Here is a 17,061-nt window from a genome sequence, read left to right on the forward strand (position 1 = left end):
TGTGGGCGGCCGCTCAGAGACACGGCTGGTCAGTAGTGTGGGCGGCCGCTCAGAGACACGGCTAGTCTGTAGTGTGGGCGGCCGCTCAGAGACACGGCTGGTCTGTAGTGTGGGCGGCCGCTCAGAGACACGGCTGGTCAGTAGTGTGGGCGGACGCTCAGAGACACGGTCTGTAGTGTTGGCGGCCGTTTAGAGACAAGGTTGGTCAGTAGTGTGGGCGGCCGCTCAGGGACACGGCTGGTCTGTAGTGTGGGCGACCGCTCAGAGACACGGTTGTTCTGTAGTGTGGGCGACCGCTCAGAGACACGGTTGTTCTGTAGTGTGGGCGGCCGCTTAGAGACACGGTTGTTCTGTAGTGTGGGCGGCCGCTCAGAGACACGACTGGTCTGTAGTGTGGGCGGCCACTCAGAGACACGGCTGGTCAGTAGTGTGGGCGGCCGCTCAGAGACACGTTTGTTCTGTAGTGTGGGCGGCTGGGCAGGAATGATGAGTAAGGGGGTCATTGTTACCTTGCTGTTTGTTTCGCCTGCTCTAGAATGGTTCTATTCTGTGTGTATTCTGGGTGGGGTCACATTGTTACTATTATAGTCTGTTACAAGATCTGCTATAAATGAGAGGCCTAAATAGTGTTAGTATCTGTGTTCTCTTTATGTGATGAACTGTTATTTCTGTGTTGTTTATAGAATGTGTGAGACTTTCTCCACCTAGAGTAACCTTCATCTTTTCCTCCATAACGCTGTACGATGGTAGAGAGGTCGGATGCACATGGTGTAGCACATGTGCTTGGAGCACCCGTCTGTTCTTTACACTCCCTTGTACAGCAATTTAAACATGAATGGGATAGACATAAGGATATCCTTACAAAGAAATAAGGATCAAATAAGGTTAGAGATAAAAATAATGTAAAAAAAAAAAAAGGGGCAGACTAGATGGGCCAAGTGGTTCTTATCTGCTGACAAATTCTATGTTTCTATGTTACACAATTCAGACCTGTCCCTGTTGTGCTTATCAAATAGAGACCCTAACACCCTGATTCAGAGTTGTGTATAGAAAGTGTGAGACTGTCAGGCTCCATCAGTTCCCATTACGCGGTGCCTCCTAATTATGCTTCTTCTACTCCAGGTGGTGGGACGGAGGCTGGTGTCTCCCCGGTGGTCCTGGACAAGGATGGCATTCAGGACGTGGTGGGACAGCTGAAGCGCTGCCCAGCAGGTTTGGACGCTATCCTGAAGCGCACGGTTCCGTGGGGCGTGGCTTTCCATCATGCTGGTACCGCACCTATTCTTTTGCTTTCTACATTCATACTGTTTTAACAAAGTGTAACCTGAGAGTGTTTTTTTTTTGTGTTTGGCCGGCTAATGTCATCACCATGGTAAATGTCTTATCTGTGTTTCATACGTGTTGTATGTGCATGACAGGGCTCCTCTTTACCACATGCTCACCATAGCTGTCACATGTTCACAGGACTGACGTTTGATGAACGTGACATCATTGAGGGAGCCTTTCGGCAGGGTGTTGTGCGTGTACTGACTGCAACGTCCACCTTGTCATCCGGGGTCAACCTCCCAGCACGTCGTGTCATTATTAGGACACCGCTTTTCAATGGCAGACTCCTGGATATCCTCACCTATAAGCAGATGGCTGGGAGAGCCGGGAGGAAAGGCGTGGATACGGAAGGTGAGTGCTATATGATGTGACTGTATTAGAGCGCTGTGATGTGATACTGTGTATACTTGGATGAGACCTTTCAGGGGCTGTCACGCTGGTGACTGTATTAGCCCCGTGATGTGACACTCTGGGAACAGGGGTGAGACCTCTCAGGGACTGTCATGCTAGTAACTGTATTAGAGCGCTTTGATGTGACACTCTGGGAACAGGGACGATACCTCTTAGAGGCGGACACGCTGGTGACTGTGTTACTGCTGTGATATAACACTCTGGGTACAGGGATGAGACCTCTCAGGGGCTGTCATGCTGGTGACTGTATTAACCCTGTGATGTGACACTCTGGAAAAAGGGGTGAGACCTCTCAGGGGCTGTCATGCTGGTGACTGTATTGTTGGTGGATGAGAGATAAAAAGAGTCTTTTTTCCACCTAGAGTAACCGCCATCTTTTCCTCCATAGCGCTGTACGATGTTACAGAGGTTGGATGCATGTGGTGTAACACATGTGCTTGGAGCACCCGTCTGGTCCTTAAACTCCCTGGAACACAGTTCAGACCTGTCCCTGTTGTGCTTATCTTATAAAGACCATAAGGCCCTGATTCAGCGATGGACACAATGCTGATGTTTTATGCAGTGGTGCATTTTTGTTTTTTGCCACTGCGCCTCAATGGGCCTCATATAGAACAAACTGAGTCAAAGTCATCTGCTCTGTATAGTAAATGACTCTATGCTAACCTACAGACAGACAGACCATACATAAGGGGGGTAATCTCTATATGACTGCGCCTCTCAGCCGTTGACTCTGTTGGCATTTCTGGCCTATGCAAGTATGCATAGATCCCTCATTAATTACATAGGTCTTTCATTATAGATTCTCCCCAAATGTTTTACTGCCCGACCCATTCCCCTTGCTGGAGACACAAAGGGGGCCCTCTGTCTTCCTTGTTATATGCACTGGATGGGGCTATGTTGGTGGAATAGACCAGAGGTGAGGCAGCAGAGAAGATTGGTGAATATGCCATGGCCGCAACTAAGGGGGGGGGCTAGGGGGGCATGTGACCTGGGCGCCGGATAGGAGGGGGCGCCGCAACGGTCACTTTGACCCACCTAACACCCCCTCTGAGTCCCGATGCGCACAGGTCCCTTAGAGCAGTCGGACCTGCACAAGGCAGTCCAGACTCTACTAGCTGCCGCCTACTGTGATGAAACTTAAAATAAACTACAGCTCCCAGAAGCCCCTGCTGCGGGAGCTGTAGTTTACTTTCAGTTTCTTCTATGTGGACAGTCGTGGGCTGCCTGTTGTGCCCTAAGAGGGGGCACAGGGAATAAGTTACCCCAGCCTCCCCCTGCTGCCTTTGATCCCCACAGCAGTGCGCTATTGCACTGCTGAGCTGGAAAGTGAAGTGACAGCCGGAGTTCCGAAAAAGGGGGCGGAGCTACACAGCACTGTACTCAGTGCCAGGCCAGCCAGCACCAGCGGAGAGATGAGGGGAGAGAAGAGCAGCAGCACAGCACAGCCTAAATAGTGAGTGTGTTATAGTGAAGGGGAACTGTATGTGTGTGCAACTACTATATATGTGTGTATGAATGCGTGCATGTGTGTGACTGTATGTGAACAGGTGTGTGACTATATATCTTCATGTGTGCTTGTGTGTCACTGTATGTATGTATGTATATACCTATATGTTCACTTGAATGAAGAGCATCTCCGTCCGGGCAGGCGCGTGCGCCCAGACGGAGATGCTCAGAATGGGAGCCTCTCTGTGGACTCCCGGCGTGACAAGGCGGACGGATCGCCTAGTCACGCTGGGAGTGCACACCTACGATGGAGCCGCCTCAGATGAGCGTGGCCCCATCTGTATATACAGTATACAGGTGTGTGACTGTATGTGAGTGAATGTATGCATGCGTGTATGTGTTTAGATGTGTGACAGTATGAATGTGTGTGATTTTACATATCTATCAATGTATGGGATATTATTTCCTTTTCTACTTTATCTGTAGCCCAAATGTCTAACCAAGTCCAGCTAAATGTCTAGATAAGAAGCTTTACAGCAGCTACCAGCCCTTTGACCTTATGGAGTATATATATATATATATATATATATAGTATATATATATATATATATATATATATATATATGGGTTGGGGTTACGTGGCCGGTGCACGGTCAGCATACCGACGCCAGAATGCCGGCAGGGGGCGAGCACAACAAAGCCCCTTGTTGGCTTGCTGCGCTCACCACAGGTTCTGTTCCTGCTCTATGGATGTCGTGGACACCCATGAGTGGAAATAGCACCTGTTAACTGGTATTGCCTGGCGGCATTGTCAGTCTTCAGGATCCTGGCATCAATATGCTGTCCACCGGGATCCCATGCATCGGCCATGTAACTGCATACCATATATATATATTTCTCCTTCATCCACTAGGGGCCACTGGAGCGTAGTTACAATGGGGAAATAGTAGGCAGTAATTGGGAGCTGGCACTTTAAAAAAAATTCTAACCCTGTGGCTAGCTCCTCCCCTACTATCTCCCCTCCAAGCCAGTCTTAGTTTAGTGCCCAAGGGAGCTGGTTCACTTGGGTTTAGCTGAAGAAATTTTTTCTTTTTTCTTTATTATTTTATTTTTCTTCACACACACGCACAGACTGGCAGCTCTGCCACTGCCAGTCTGCACCGTGGGAGCTGCCGGCGGGGTCCCATCGCCGCTGCGTGCGGCTCGGGATGGGCCCCGGCTGAGGGAGACACTGAGCTCTCCTGAGTTGGCGGACACCGCTGCGTGCGGCGCGTGTCGGGACCACTCCATCCAGCAGAAGATTCCGGCAGCACGGCAGCGGTGAGTATCTGACGGCCGGACACCGCTGCGTGCGGCGTGTGTCGGGGCCACCCTCCACCACTGAAAGGGTGACGGGGGTTCTGAAGAGTTGATTTTATTATTGGTGACTACAGGGGGACAGTGACTGAGCACCCTTACAGCACCCTAACAACACCCCCAATCCCCCCCCTCCCCCTCGGATTATTATTATTATTCATTTTTATTTATTTAAAAAAAAAAGTAACAGCGCTGTGCCGCGCTCCCGCTCGCCCGCCCGCCAGCCGCCCGCTCTCCTCACTGCTCGGATCCCCGCCAGCGCGGCTCACAGAGCCGCTACAGGGATCCGACATAAGCATTGCAGTTTTAAATTTGGCGCCGTCAAGGAGGGGGGCGGGGCTTAATCCCGCTCTGCGCGCCCGGAAGTACAGCGCGCCGGGGACCCGTTCTTTTCCTGTCAGCAGCGCGGGACGGAGGCCACGCGACCACAGCAAAAGTAGTTACAGTGGGGAAAGGGGGCACTCGGGGGCACTACAGGTACAATATTTGTTTATTGCAGCCTGTCACTGCACACAGTATTGTGCAGGACAGATCGGCTGCTGTGGCTGAATTCTTTTCCCTGCTTCCCTCCCCTCCCTCCCATTCTGCCTATTGCTGTCTTCCTGTGGGGGAAGGGTATCAAGTTTAGGTGCTGCCATGGCCACTAAAGGCTCCAAGGCAGCTCAAAAGCAGGGTCAGGTTTTAGGTGAGGAGTCACAGCCATCAGCTCAGCCCTCCTCAGAACCCCAGAGCGCCCCGACATGGTCGACACAGCTCACAGAGGTGATGTCCCTGCTGACTGGGGAACTTAAAGCCTCTCTGGAAGATAGAGAGGCGGCCCGGTTCCGACAGCTTGTCCCGGTACCGGCGCCAGAACCTGCATGGGCAGTCTCATTGGCAAAGTCAGTGGAAGGGCTTTCCAGGGCTGTAATACCTTCCCAAGCCCCGTCCTTTAGCCCCCCCCAACAGGCTGCAAAAAAGAGATTGCTAGCCTCTGTGTTACAGGACTTTGACGATGATATGCCTCAATTAGATGAGGCGGGGTTAGATGTGCAGGATATACAGGATGTGGATATCCAGGATACTGACGATCAGGTATATGGGGACTCTGAACCAGTAGCTCAGGGTATAGAGGCTCTTATTACTGCTATTCGCTCAGTGTTACAGGTGGAGGAGACGGAAGACATCTTACGCCCTTCAAGGTTTGGCACCGACCAATACCTGCCGGTGACTTTTCCAGTTTCGGAGGAGCTGGATGCGCTTATAACAACAGCCTGGAAGCATCCAGACGCGAAATTTCAGGTATCAAGAAAAATGTTGTCTTCCTATCCTTTTCCCGCAGGTAGCAGAACGCGCTATGAGAACTCTCCGATCGTGGATCCTTCGGTGTCTCATCTGTCCAAAAAGACGGTCCTGCCTGTTCCGGGGGCAACTTCACTTAAGGAGGCGTCAGATAGGAAGTTGGAGTCTACCTTAAAGAATATTTACTCTGCGGCAGGGGTTTTGCAGCGCCCGGCGCAGGTAGGTTGTTGGGTCAACAAGGCAATCGAAGCTTGGGCGGAACAATTGTCCTCTGGAATTCGTGACGAATTACCGGCGGATCAATTGATAGACTTGGCAGAACACATCCGTGAATCAGCCCTTTATCTTTGTGAAGCGTCCAAGGACATAGGTGTTTTTGGAGCTAGAATTTCCGCTTTAACAATTGCGGCCCGCAGAGCGCTATGGCTCCGGCATTGGCATGCGGATACGGAATCCAAAAGGGCGGCAGAGGCGTTACCCTTTACGGGTGAGGTTCTGTTTGGTAAGGATCTGGATGCCTGGATCTCTATGGCCACGGGGGGTAGGTCGGCTTATCTTCCTTCTGCTGCTCCAGCCGCTCGCAGACCATATAGGGGTCCCTCTTTTCGATCCTTTCGTGCCCCTTCCAGGTTTCGAGGACAGGCCAGGGGTACAGGCCAGGGGTACCTTCCGTGGCCATAGAGGTAGAGGCGGCGGCAGGGGTAGAGGTTCCGCAGCCTCAGCCCAGTCAGACGTTAAGTCTTCTGGCACTGCCACCGCATGACGGGCCTTCCTCCCACCTGGGAGATCACAGGGTGGGAGCTCGTTTGTGGGATTTCAAGGAGGTCTGGATACAGTCCTGCCCAGATGCTTGGGTCCGGGATCTCATCACTTGCGGTTACAAGCTCGTATTTCAGGAACAACCACCCCAGCGGTTCTTTACCACGGGTTTGCCAGTTTCCGACAACCGGGGAGTTGCCTTACAAACCGCGGTCCAGAAGCTTCTGTCTGCAAGGGTTGTGATCCCTGTTCACTCGCATCATCGAAAACAGGGCTATTACTCAAGCCTGTTTCTAGTACCGAAGCCGGACGGCTCAGTCAGATCAATCCTGAACTTGAAAGATCTCAATCCGTATTTGAAGGTGTTCAAGTTCAAGATGGAGTCCCTCCAGTCTGTTATTGCGGGGTTGGAAAAAGACGAGTTTCTGGCATCCTTAGACATCAAGGACGCATACTTACATGTTCCCATTTGGCCTCCTCACCAGGCCTTTCTCCGGTTCGCAATACAGGACGCTCATTTACAGTTCCAGGCCCTTCCTTTCGGTCTCTCTTCTGCCCCCAGAGTGTTCACAAAGATCATGGCGGTCATGATGGCCCTGCTTCGGAAGCAAGGTGTGACAATTGTTCCCTATCTGGACGATCTGCTAATAAAAGCAAGCTCAGCAGAACGGTTACTTCAGAATATCCGGATGACACAGGACCTTCTGATCCGACACGGGTGGGTCCTGAATTTCCCGAAGTCTCACTTATGTCCCGCACAACGGCTGTTGTTTCTGGGAATGATTCTCGACACAGTCCATCAGAGGGTTTTCCTTCCGCAGGACAAGATACTTTCTCTGCAGACACTGGTAAGACTGGTCCTTCAACACCGTCGGGTGTCAGTATATCTGTGCATTCGCCTGCTGGGAAAGATGGTAGCAGCGTTCGAGGCTCTTCCGTACGGTCGCTTCCACTCTCGACCGTTTCAGCTGTGTCTTCTAAATCAGTGGTCAGGATTTCATCTGTTCCTTCATCAGCGGGTGACGCTATCTCCAAAGGCACGGTCATCACTGCTCTGGTGGCTCCAGACGACCCATCTGTTGGAAGGAAGACGGTTCGGCATATGGGATTGGACTCTCCTCACCACGGACGCCAGTCTGCGAGGCTGGGGAGCAGTGACCCTGGGACATCAGTTTCAGGGACGCTGGTCAATCCACGAATCCGCTCTCCACATAAACATCCTCGAACTAAGGGCGGTGTACAACGCCCTGCTGCAGGCACATCACCTCCTGCGAGGTCGAGCGGTCAGAGTTCAGTCCGACAACGCCACGACGGTAGCATACATCAACCGTCAGGGCGGCACTCGCAGCCGCGCAGCGATGAGGGAAGTCACCAACATCCTTCTCTGGGCGGAGAAGTATGCTCTGTCCTTCTCGGCAATATTCATTCCGGGAGTGGACAATTGGGAAGCCGACTATCTAAGCCGGCAGGACATGCACCCGGGAGAATGGTCACTACATCCCCAGGTGTTTTGGCAACTGGTCCGCCGGTGGGGAAAACCACAGATCGATCTCATGGCGTCCCGCCGGAACCATCAGTTGCCTCTTTATTACTCTCGGACGAGGGACCCGGCGGCGGCGGGCGTGGATGCTCTCACGGCTCCTTGGAATTTCCAGTTCGTTTACCTCTTTCCTCCGTTCCCGCTGTTGCCGAAGGTTCTGCAACGCATCAAGAGAGAAGATGCTCTGGTTCTCCTAGTGGCTCCAGATTGGCCACGCAGGGTTTGGTACTCCGCTCTACATCTGTTGTCGGTGGCCGAGCCTTGGACCCTACCACTACGAGACGACCTTCTACAACAGGGTCCTTTTTGTTATCCAGACTTACGCAGGCTACGTTTGACGGCGTGGCTGTTGAGAAAGCCATCTTGACAAGGAAGGGGATTCCTTGTACAGTTATACCTACTATGCTTCGGGCTAGAAAGTCGGTTACATCTTCTCACTACTACCGCATTTGGAAGGCTTATGTAGCATGGTGTGAACGTCGAGAATATTCTCCTTCCGTGTATAGCTTAGCCCGTCTTCTCCGTTTTTTGCAGGCGGGTTTTTCAGCAGGCCTAAGACTGGGCTCACTAAAGGTGCAGGTCTCTGCTCTTTCGGTTTACTTCCAGAAACGGTTAGCCTTGCTGCCTGAGGTTCAGACCTTCTTTCAAGGGGTTCTTCGAATACAGCCTCCCTTCCGTCCTCCGACAGCGCCATGGGACCTCAGTCTGGTCCTGTCCTTTCTGCAGTCTTCATTGTTTGAGCCCCTGGAATCAGTAGAGATAAAATATCTCACCTGGAAGGTGGTTCTGCTCCTGGCGCTGGCTTCAGCTAGACGGGTGTCGGAACTGGGGGCTCTCTCTTGCAGGTCTCCTTACCTGGTGTTTCATGCGGATAGGGCCGAGCTTCGTACTCGTATGTCCTTTCTACCAAAAGTGGTGTCTGATTTTCACATCAATCAGCCGCTTGTCGTACCGGCCCTCTCAGGTGACTCTCCGGATGTGAGATCATTGGACGTTGTAAGAGCGCTCAAGATCTATGTGGATAGGACTTCGGCTATTCGGAAGTCTGATTCCTTATTTGTGCTGTACGACGCTGCCCGCCGTGGTTGGCCGGCCTCTAAGCAGACCTTGTCTCGATGGATTCGACTGACCATCAGACAAGCTTATTTGGCGGCTTATCGGGAACCTCCATCTTCCATTTCAGCACACTCCACACGCTCTGTGGGACCTTCTTGGGCGGCTGCCCGGAGGGTCTCTATGACTACTTTATGTCGGGCGGCTACTTGGTCCGGCCGTCATACGTTTGTCAAATTCTACAAGTTTGACACTTTTGCGGCCTCTGCATCTCACTTTGGCCGAGCGGTTTTACAGGACTCTCAGCGCTCTCCCACCCGTTCTGGGAGCTCTGGGACGTCCCCATTGTAACTACGCTCCAGTGGCCCCTAGTGGATGAAGGAAAAATCAGGATTTTGGTACTTACCGATAAATCCCTTTCTCCGATTCCACAGGGGCCACTGGACGCCCGCCCAGCGCTGTTCCTCCTTGTTGTTTTTTGCTTAACGGTTTGCGGTTCAATTAATGACCGCTTGTTGAGTTCAGGTTAACCTGTTTATTATTAGGTTCGATTCCAGGGTTAGTTTGGGTTATCCTGGTTGAGTAGACGTCAATAACCTCCTCTACCTTATGGTTTTCTCTATTACAGCTCTCCTTGGGCACAGTTTTACGTAGACTGGCTTGGAGGGGAGATAGTAGGGGAGGAGCTAGCCACAGGGTTAGAATTTTTTTTAAAGTGCCAGCTCCCAATTACTGCCTACTATTTCCCCATTGTAACTACGCTCCAGTGGCCCCTGTGGAATCGGAGAAAGGGATTTATCGGTAAGTACCAAAATCCTGATATATATATATATATATATACACATACTGTATATATACGTGTGGCAATGAGGCGGCACTCACCAGACTTGCAAATAATCAGCAGTGATACTTGTCCCTGACGAGGGACGGAGGCCCGAAACGTAGGACTCCAATAAAGGACGCTTATGATTATTTGCAAGTCTGGTGAGTGCCGCCTCATTGCGCCACACATGTCCACAGGGTTGACACACTTGGGAAGGCACCGCAGCAAGGAACGGTATTTACACACGATGAGTGCCAGGCACAGGAATAGAGTACTGTGTGTATGTATGTGTATATGTGTGTATATGTGTGTGTGTGTGTATATATATATATATATATATATATATATATATATATATATATATATACATACATACATACATACATACATACATACATACATACATACATACATAAATACACGCACACAGATTTACACTTGGGGGGGGCGCAAGCTTACTGCCTTGTCCCGGGTGACAAAAATCCTAGTTTCGGCCCTGAATATGCAGATGGTTCTGTTCTTCTCTGGCAGCCCCCCCAGTACGTTTTATAAAATGAAAACTCACATTGTTTGGGTAAATTCATTTTGTAAAGCACATTCAGATAAACTTAATTTGCAGATGCTTATTGGTCTGAGACCTTTAAACTAGAAATCTCACATTTAGGGTTTTCTTTAAGTCTATATTGCTATGTAATGTCTCAGATGTGTACGGCGATGCGTAAGTCCGCTGGAGCAGGACGTTACTTTCTAATTAAGGAAATAATCTCCAGTTCCTGCTGCCTGCAGGGGAAAGCATTCTTGTCTGCAAGCCGTCGGAGAAGTCGAAAGGGGTCAGCCTACTGCAGGGGTCCCTGAAGCCGGTGCAGAGCTGTCTGCGGCGGAAAGAGGGGGCTGGCATCACAGGTACCATGATCCGGGCTATTCTGGAGGTAAGCAATGCGGTCTGTAGCTATTTGTTACTGTCACATGAGGCATTGGGTTAATTTATCAGTGATTATGGGATGAAGATGTTCCACTGATTATCGCATTAGTGATCATCACTCTAAGGGTGTGTACACACGGTGAGACATTTTCTTACGATTTTGACTATATAGTCAAAATAGTAAGAAAAGTTACTGCAGATCGCAAGGTGAAAGTCACCTTGCGATCCCGATTCGATGCCGATGCTTGATCCCGCGCGGTCGGCATCATAAGCCTAGATACAACAATACAATTATATAAACAGGCGCCCAGGACCAACCTTATTTATAGGCCCACCCGCGTCTGTGTGTGGATATAGATTCAGGCGCAGATATAAGTTTAAATGTAATATCCTATAAACTTTTGCTATTCACCACATCTTAAAATCTAAATGCAGCTCCCACTCAGTATTCCGAAGTGTATACTAAATTCTAAACAAGAAAGAGAATCACTTATGTGAGAGAGCGCAAAAAGATTTTAAACATTTTTATTTCATATTAAAAACTATAAAATATTATTATACCATGAACATATGCATAATATCGCTATAGGCTTTTGAAACATATAATTATTATTGCTGCACAATAAAGACTAACATAAATGGAAGCACAAGTCAGTCCACAGTGGAATGTTTACCACCAGCTGCCACTAATTTGCAGAAGTATCCTCACAATTCCTTTTATTTCCAATTTGTGGCTAGAATACAGCTCAATGTCCCGCATCAACAGATTCTAGATTCTTTATCCACAAGATTGATATATGGATATTGCTTGAGCTTCATAGATTATGTAAAATATTCAAGATATAATGCAGCAAAAGTTCCCCCTTGCTCCGATAATTTGTTCAAACTGTGGAGCTTTAATTATATTCGTAGATGGACAGACTTAGTTTACCATACAGAGAATGTACCTCTTATCCCCTGACACTCAGATGATCGTGTGTCTAGCAACAGAGGGATGATTGTCAGTTTAGAGAAATATGTCTCACCTCACCGCAGCCTGGGTGTTGATGTCTTTCCTCAGTGGACAGCCGTGGCCAGTCACCACTGTATCTTCCCTGCCACTGTTGAGCACATGAAGCGTGTCGTGTCCGTCTGTGAGGTGCCCAGCTGCGGCGGTATGCCACGGAGGTACTCTCTGTTAAAGCCGCCCGGCTTCCTCCTGCCGGAACCTGTGGATCCTAATGCGTGGTGTGATGATGTCCTGCGGTGCTCAGCTGCGGCAGCACGCCGCTGGATTTCCCCTGCTAGAGCCGTCCGACTTTTCCTCACCAGAGCCTAATTTTGACAGTTGTAGGCTTTGTAGTATATAGCTGATCCTCCAGGTGCACGGCAGGGATGTCTGTCACACAGTTCAAGTGGGGGATGTTCAAAAGCACTTAGCAGAGTGCCCTTAACGCGTTTCTCCGTTATGGAATTTTAACGGTTTCATCAGAAGGTAGTCATCTGTACTGAGCACACCTCTATTTAAGAAGAATCTCCTCCAATCGATACCTCTCATTCATTATAGGAGGCAGGTGTACTTCAGGTGTATATACATATGTGCATTTTGTGGTCAGCTAATTAACTCTATCTCACTATATTACCGGGACCGGATCCCACAGAGATAAAAAATTAAAACATCATACATACATCATAACATCATTCAAGCAAGCCTAGATAGACTGTGCAGGCAAGTAAATTTTGACTATCTCGCACAAAAGATAGTCAAAATTGACACTTCGCCAAAATCGCACATAGTCAGTATCGCAAGCACAGTCATTATGCGCTTGCGATGCCAACCTAGCCCCTGTCGCGTAGTGAGATTTGGAGTTAGCCCGAATCTCACCGTGTGTTCACACCTTAAGCCTTGCGCTTTGTGTTCAGCTGTAATGGCATTACTACATTAACCCACAACCAGTTGTTAATTGGAGTTTTTATGCATCAGATCATAGTTGGCGGGGTGGCAGACACTCCGGATGATGTCCGTATTTACGCCTCTTGTACCCTGCTGGCTGCCAGCATGAAAGCAGAGGGCGTTGATGCCCCACAGAATGGCACTGGGAGCATTGAAGCCTGTGTGGAGTGGCTGCTGAAGAACGAGTTCATACAAGTTCTCCAGGAAACCCGCGACAGTGTGGGTGAAGGTAATTACTTCCTGAGATCCTACGTGAGATTCTTTTCCTGAGATCCTACGTGAGATTCTTTTCCTGAGATCCTACGTGAGATTCTCTGAGATCCATCTGCTCTCTGTAGACCTAATGAGGTAAACTTGTACGTCAACCAGCCAAGTCCAATTTAAGACACTCATGTTGCGATCCGGGCGTCCGCCCAAGAGCTGAGTGCAGAGATCACCGTCCTCGTTGGTCATTGGCACGTAGGTATTGGGACGAGATCAGTACATCCGCACGTGGGACGATCAACAGGTTCTATTCAGACATTGCCGCGGCCTGTTTTGTGTAACTACCACACAAGATGATGGCATTTCCCAGGATGTCTGGTTATGATCAGACTGTAGTTCAAGGTCACCTTTCATATGTCAGTGTTTGTTCAACATAAGGCAACTTATTATTGGCTATTTATCTTAAGCTTTCTCCAATGAGAATCCTCAACTGATCATAGAAGTATATTTGATGGTCTTCACCACAGGTTCTCAAACTCGGTCCTCAGGACCCCACACAGTGCATGTTTTGCAGGTCTCCTCACAGAATCACAAGTGAAATCATTTGCTCCACCTGTGGACCTTTAAAAATGTGTCAGTGAATAATGAATACACCTGTGCACCTGCTGGGTTACCTGCAAAACATGCACTGTGTGGGGTCCTGAGGACCGAGTTTGAGAACCACTGGTCTTCACTAATCATTCAGACATCTGATTGGAAACTACTAATGATGGTCCATCCTTTCCAGCTCCTGGTTCCATTAATTATTTATATGTCCCAGTAGACATATTTGTACTCTTTCCATTAAAGAGAAATAATTACGTTGTGTATGTGTCCTCTTATGGTAATTATGTAGTAATCTAGCCTTGCTCTCGGAACCTGCTGACATCTTCTGTCCTGTTGTTTGTAGTTGAGGTATATCGCCCCACAAAGCTGGGCTCCGCCACCCTCTCCTCCTCCCTTTCTCCCTCCGAGGCTCTGGGGATATTTGCCGATCTCCAGAGGGCAATGAAGGGCTTTGTCCTGGAGAACGACCTGCACATCCTGTACCTGGTATGGGAAAATAATAATGATTGGGGTTAATCAGGAATGGTGGTGTTTCTTGTCTGCTCTGAGGTTTCATGAACAGCTGTGTCCTTGTGCCCCGATCCAGGTCACCCCCGTGTACGAGGAGTGGGCGACTATTGACTGGTACCAGTTCTTTTGCCTCTGGGAGAAACTTCCTGTCTCAATGAAGCGTGTGGCGGAGCTGGTGGGAATCGAGGAAGGGTTTCTGGCTCGTTCGGTAAAAGGGAAAATCACAGCAAAAAATGACCGACAGCAGCGGCAGATCGCTATCCACAAAAGGTGAACGATCATGATATGTGGGATATACCTAATAGTAGGATTGAAATTGATGTATTCAGCTTTGTGAGGGTAATGTATACTCCAGGATAGAAAAGTAGTGCATGTGCCTGGGTTACACCAGGAGAGAGCAGTAGTATATGTGCCTGGGTTACACCGGGAGAGAGCAGTAGTATATGTGCCTGGGTTACTCCGGGAGAGAGCAGTAGTATATATGCCTGGGTTACACCAGGAGAGAGCAGTAGTATATGTGCCTGGGTTACACCGGGAGAGAACAGTAGTATATGTGCCTGGGTTACACCGGGAGAGAGCAGTAGTATATGTGCCTGGGTTACTCCGGGAGAGAGCAGTAGTATATATGCCTGGGTTACACCAGGAGAGAGCAGTAGTATATGTGCCTGGGTTACACCGGGAGAGAACAGTAGTATATGTGCCTGGGTTACACCAGGAGAGAGCAGTAGTATATGTGCCTGGGTTACACCGGGAGAGAGCAGTAGTATATGTGCCTGGGTTACACCAGGAGAGAGCAGTAGTATATATGCCTGGGTTACACCAAGAGAGAGCAGTAGTATATGTGCCTGGGTTACACCGGGAGAGAGCAGTAGTATATGTGCCTGGGTTACTCCGGGAGAGAGCAGTAGTATATGTGTCGGGGTTACACCAGGAGAGGACAGTGGTATATGTGCCTGGGTTACACCGGGAGAGAGCAGTAGTATATGTGCCTGGGTTACTCCGGGAGAGAGCAGTAGTAAATGTGCCTGGGTTACACCGGGAGAGAGCAGTAGTATATGTGCCTGGGTTACTCCGGGAGAGAGCAGTAGTATATGTGCCTGGGTTACACCAGGAGAGGTTACAAAAGAAAAAGAGAGACTCTGTGTTGGGGCACGCTTAAAAAACTAAAACTTAACTTTTAATTATTGTATGATAAAATTATGGTACACAATTCAACACACATATATAGTTTATAATATTTAAGGAGAAAAACAAATAATTCTCACTTGTGAAGTAATAATTTCGGAGTAGTAATTCTCCAAATGATATTGTTATTTGTGGTGACAGTGACACCTGAGATGAAAAATATTAGGAATTCAAATTCCAGCATAAGAGAAAATTCTTCAAATGCCTATTATAATGGTATGTCCTGGTAACGATTAATCTGCTATTTCAAAAACTGTTCAGCACCACTTGTCACAGACGGCCGTTTCACCTGGAGGTGGCTTGTTCACTGTGTGTACGGTTCAGCCCACTCACCTCCTGGTATCGTATATTTGACAAAAAATGTTTTGTCCCTAATTTTCCAATTTTTTGCTTAATCTGCTATTTGTTATTTACAGTGTTAGGATATTTCACACTATTTGATGTCTCTTTTTTCTCTCTCACTCTCATACTCTAATTAGTGAGACATAAATTTCATACTATTATGTACGGTTTGAGATATCATAAATAGCTGTTTTTGGATTTCCTCTGCAATATTCTAGGGGCATCGCCAATAGCGAAAATCCCTTTGCCCACTACTATTAGGATCAACAGTATGTAATTGAAATATGCACTATCATAAGAAACCTTAAGATATCTGTGTAGTTTCACACCATTATTTAATAGGCCCAGATAACCCGCCTCTCTCATCCACTGTCCACTGTATTAAATTATATGACAGTGGACAGCAGAAGACGGGCTCTGAACCTATACGTTTCCTGTATCTTACTTGTTCAGTACTCTCTCATCCTAAACGCCAGTTACATAACTCCCCTGCAATGCTAAAAGTAACAGGGAAACTGTGCGCATTAATGGACAGCAGAAGTACTCTAACTGGTATATGCCAATAACCATACATTCTCTTATTCACAATCTATGTGATATTACTGCCACATCTCACTGGCTACGCCCAATCTCGTCTGATCTTGGAAGCTAAGCAGTGAATAGCCTGATTAGTACCTGGATGGGAGACTTCCAGGGAATATTAGGTGCAGTAATAAATATCTCTGTATTCATGTGAAAAGCAGAGGTGGTGGAGCAACCTTTGACCATTACCACTTTTCATTTCTAATTTTCCTTCTTCTTATTGAATTTTCTTTCTGATCATACACTCATCCAGAGCTCTTTGGCATATTGCTATCATTGATCAGAAAAAATAAAAAAAAAAAAATTTTTTAATTTTTTTGTTTGAAATAGCAGATTAATCGTTACCAGGACATACCATTATAATAGGCATTTGAAGAATTTTCTCTTATGCTGGAATTTGAATTCCTAATATTTCTCTGACGTCCTAAGTGGATGCTGGGGACTCCGTCAGGACCATGGGGAATAGCGGCTCCGCAGGAGACAGGGCACAAAATTAAAAGTTTGACCACTAGGTGGTGTGTACTGGCTCCTCCCCCTATGACCCTCCTCCAAGCCTCTGTTAGGTTTTTGTGCCCGTCCGAGCAGGGTGCAATCTAGGTGGCTCTCCTAAAGAGCTGCTTAGAAAAAGTTTGTTAGGTTTTTTATTTTCAGTGAGTCCTGCTGGCAACAGGCTCACTGCAACGAGGGACTTAGGGGAGAAGAAGTGAACTCATCTGCGTGCAGGATGGATTGGCTTCTTAGGCTACTGGACACTAGCTCCAGAGGGACGATCACAGGTACAG

The 17,061-nt window shown here is 48.4% G+C and overlaps 1 protein-coding gene and 1 pseudogene across 3 annotated transcripts in view; both read left to right on the forward strand.

Moving 5' to 3' along the window:
• Window positions 1-17,061, forward strand: part of POLQ (DNA polymerase theta) — a 196,432-nt gene that overhangs the window by 76,975 nt on the left and 102,396 nt on the right. For 2 of the 3 annotated variants that reach the window (XM_063956839.1, XM_063956840.1), the window contains exons 9-14: window positions 1,123-1,269; window positions 1,465-1,677; window positions 10,782-10,924; window positions 12,881-13,079; window positions 14,004-14,146; window positions 14,247-14,440. In XM_063956839.1, the coding sequence (XP_063812909.1) occupies window positions 1,123-1,269; window positions 1,465-1,677; window positions 10,782-10,924; window positions 12,881-13,079; window positions 14,004-14,146; window positions 14,247-14,440 (1,039 nt within the window). The remainder of the gene's footprint in view (window positions 1-1,122; window positions 1,270-1,464; window positions 1,678-10,781; window positions 10,925-12,880; window positions 13,080-14,003; window positions 14,147-14,246; window positions 14,441-17,061) is intronic. The other variant, XM_063956841.1, reaches the window with a different exon arrangement.
• On the forward strand, window positions 16,295-16,413 carry LOC135052872 (5S ribosomal RNA; annotated as a pseudogene).

Source organism: Pseudophryne corroboree, chromosome 2 (genome assembly GCF_028390025.1).
Source record: "Pseudophryne corroboree isolate aPseCor3 chromosome 2, aPseCor3.hap2, whole genome shotgun sequence".
Taxonomy (NCBI): Eukaryota; Metazoa; Chordata; class Amphibia; order Anura; family Myobatrachidae; genus Pseudophryne; species Pseudophryne corroboree.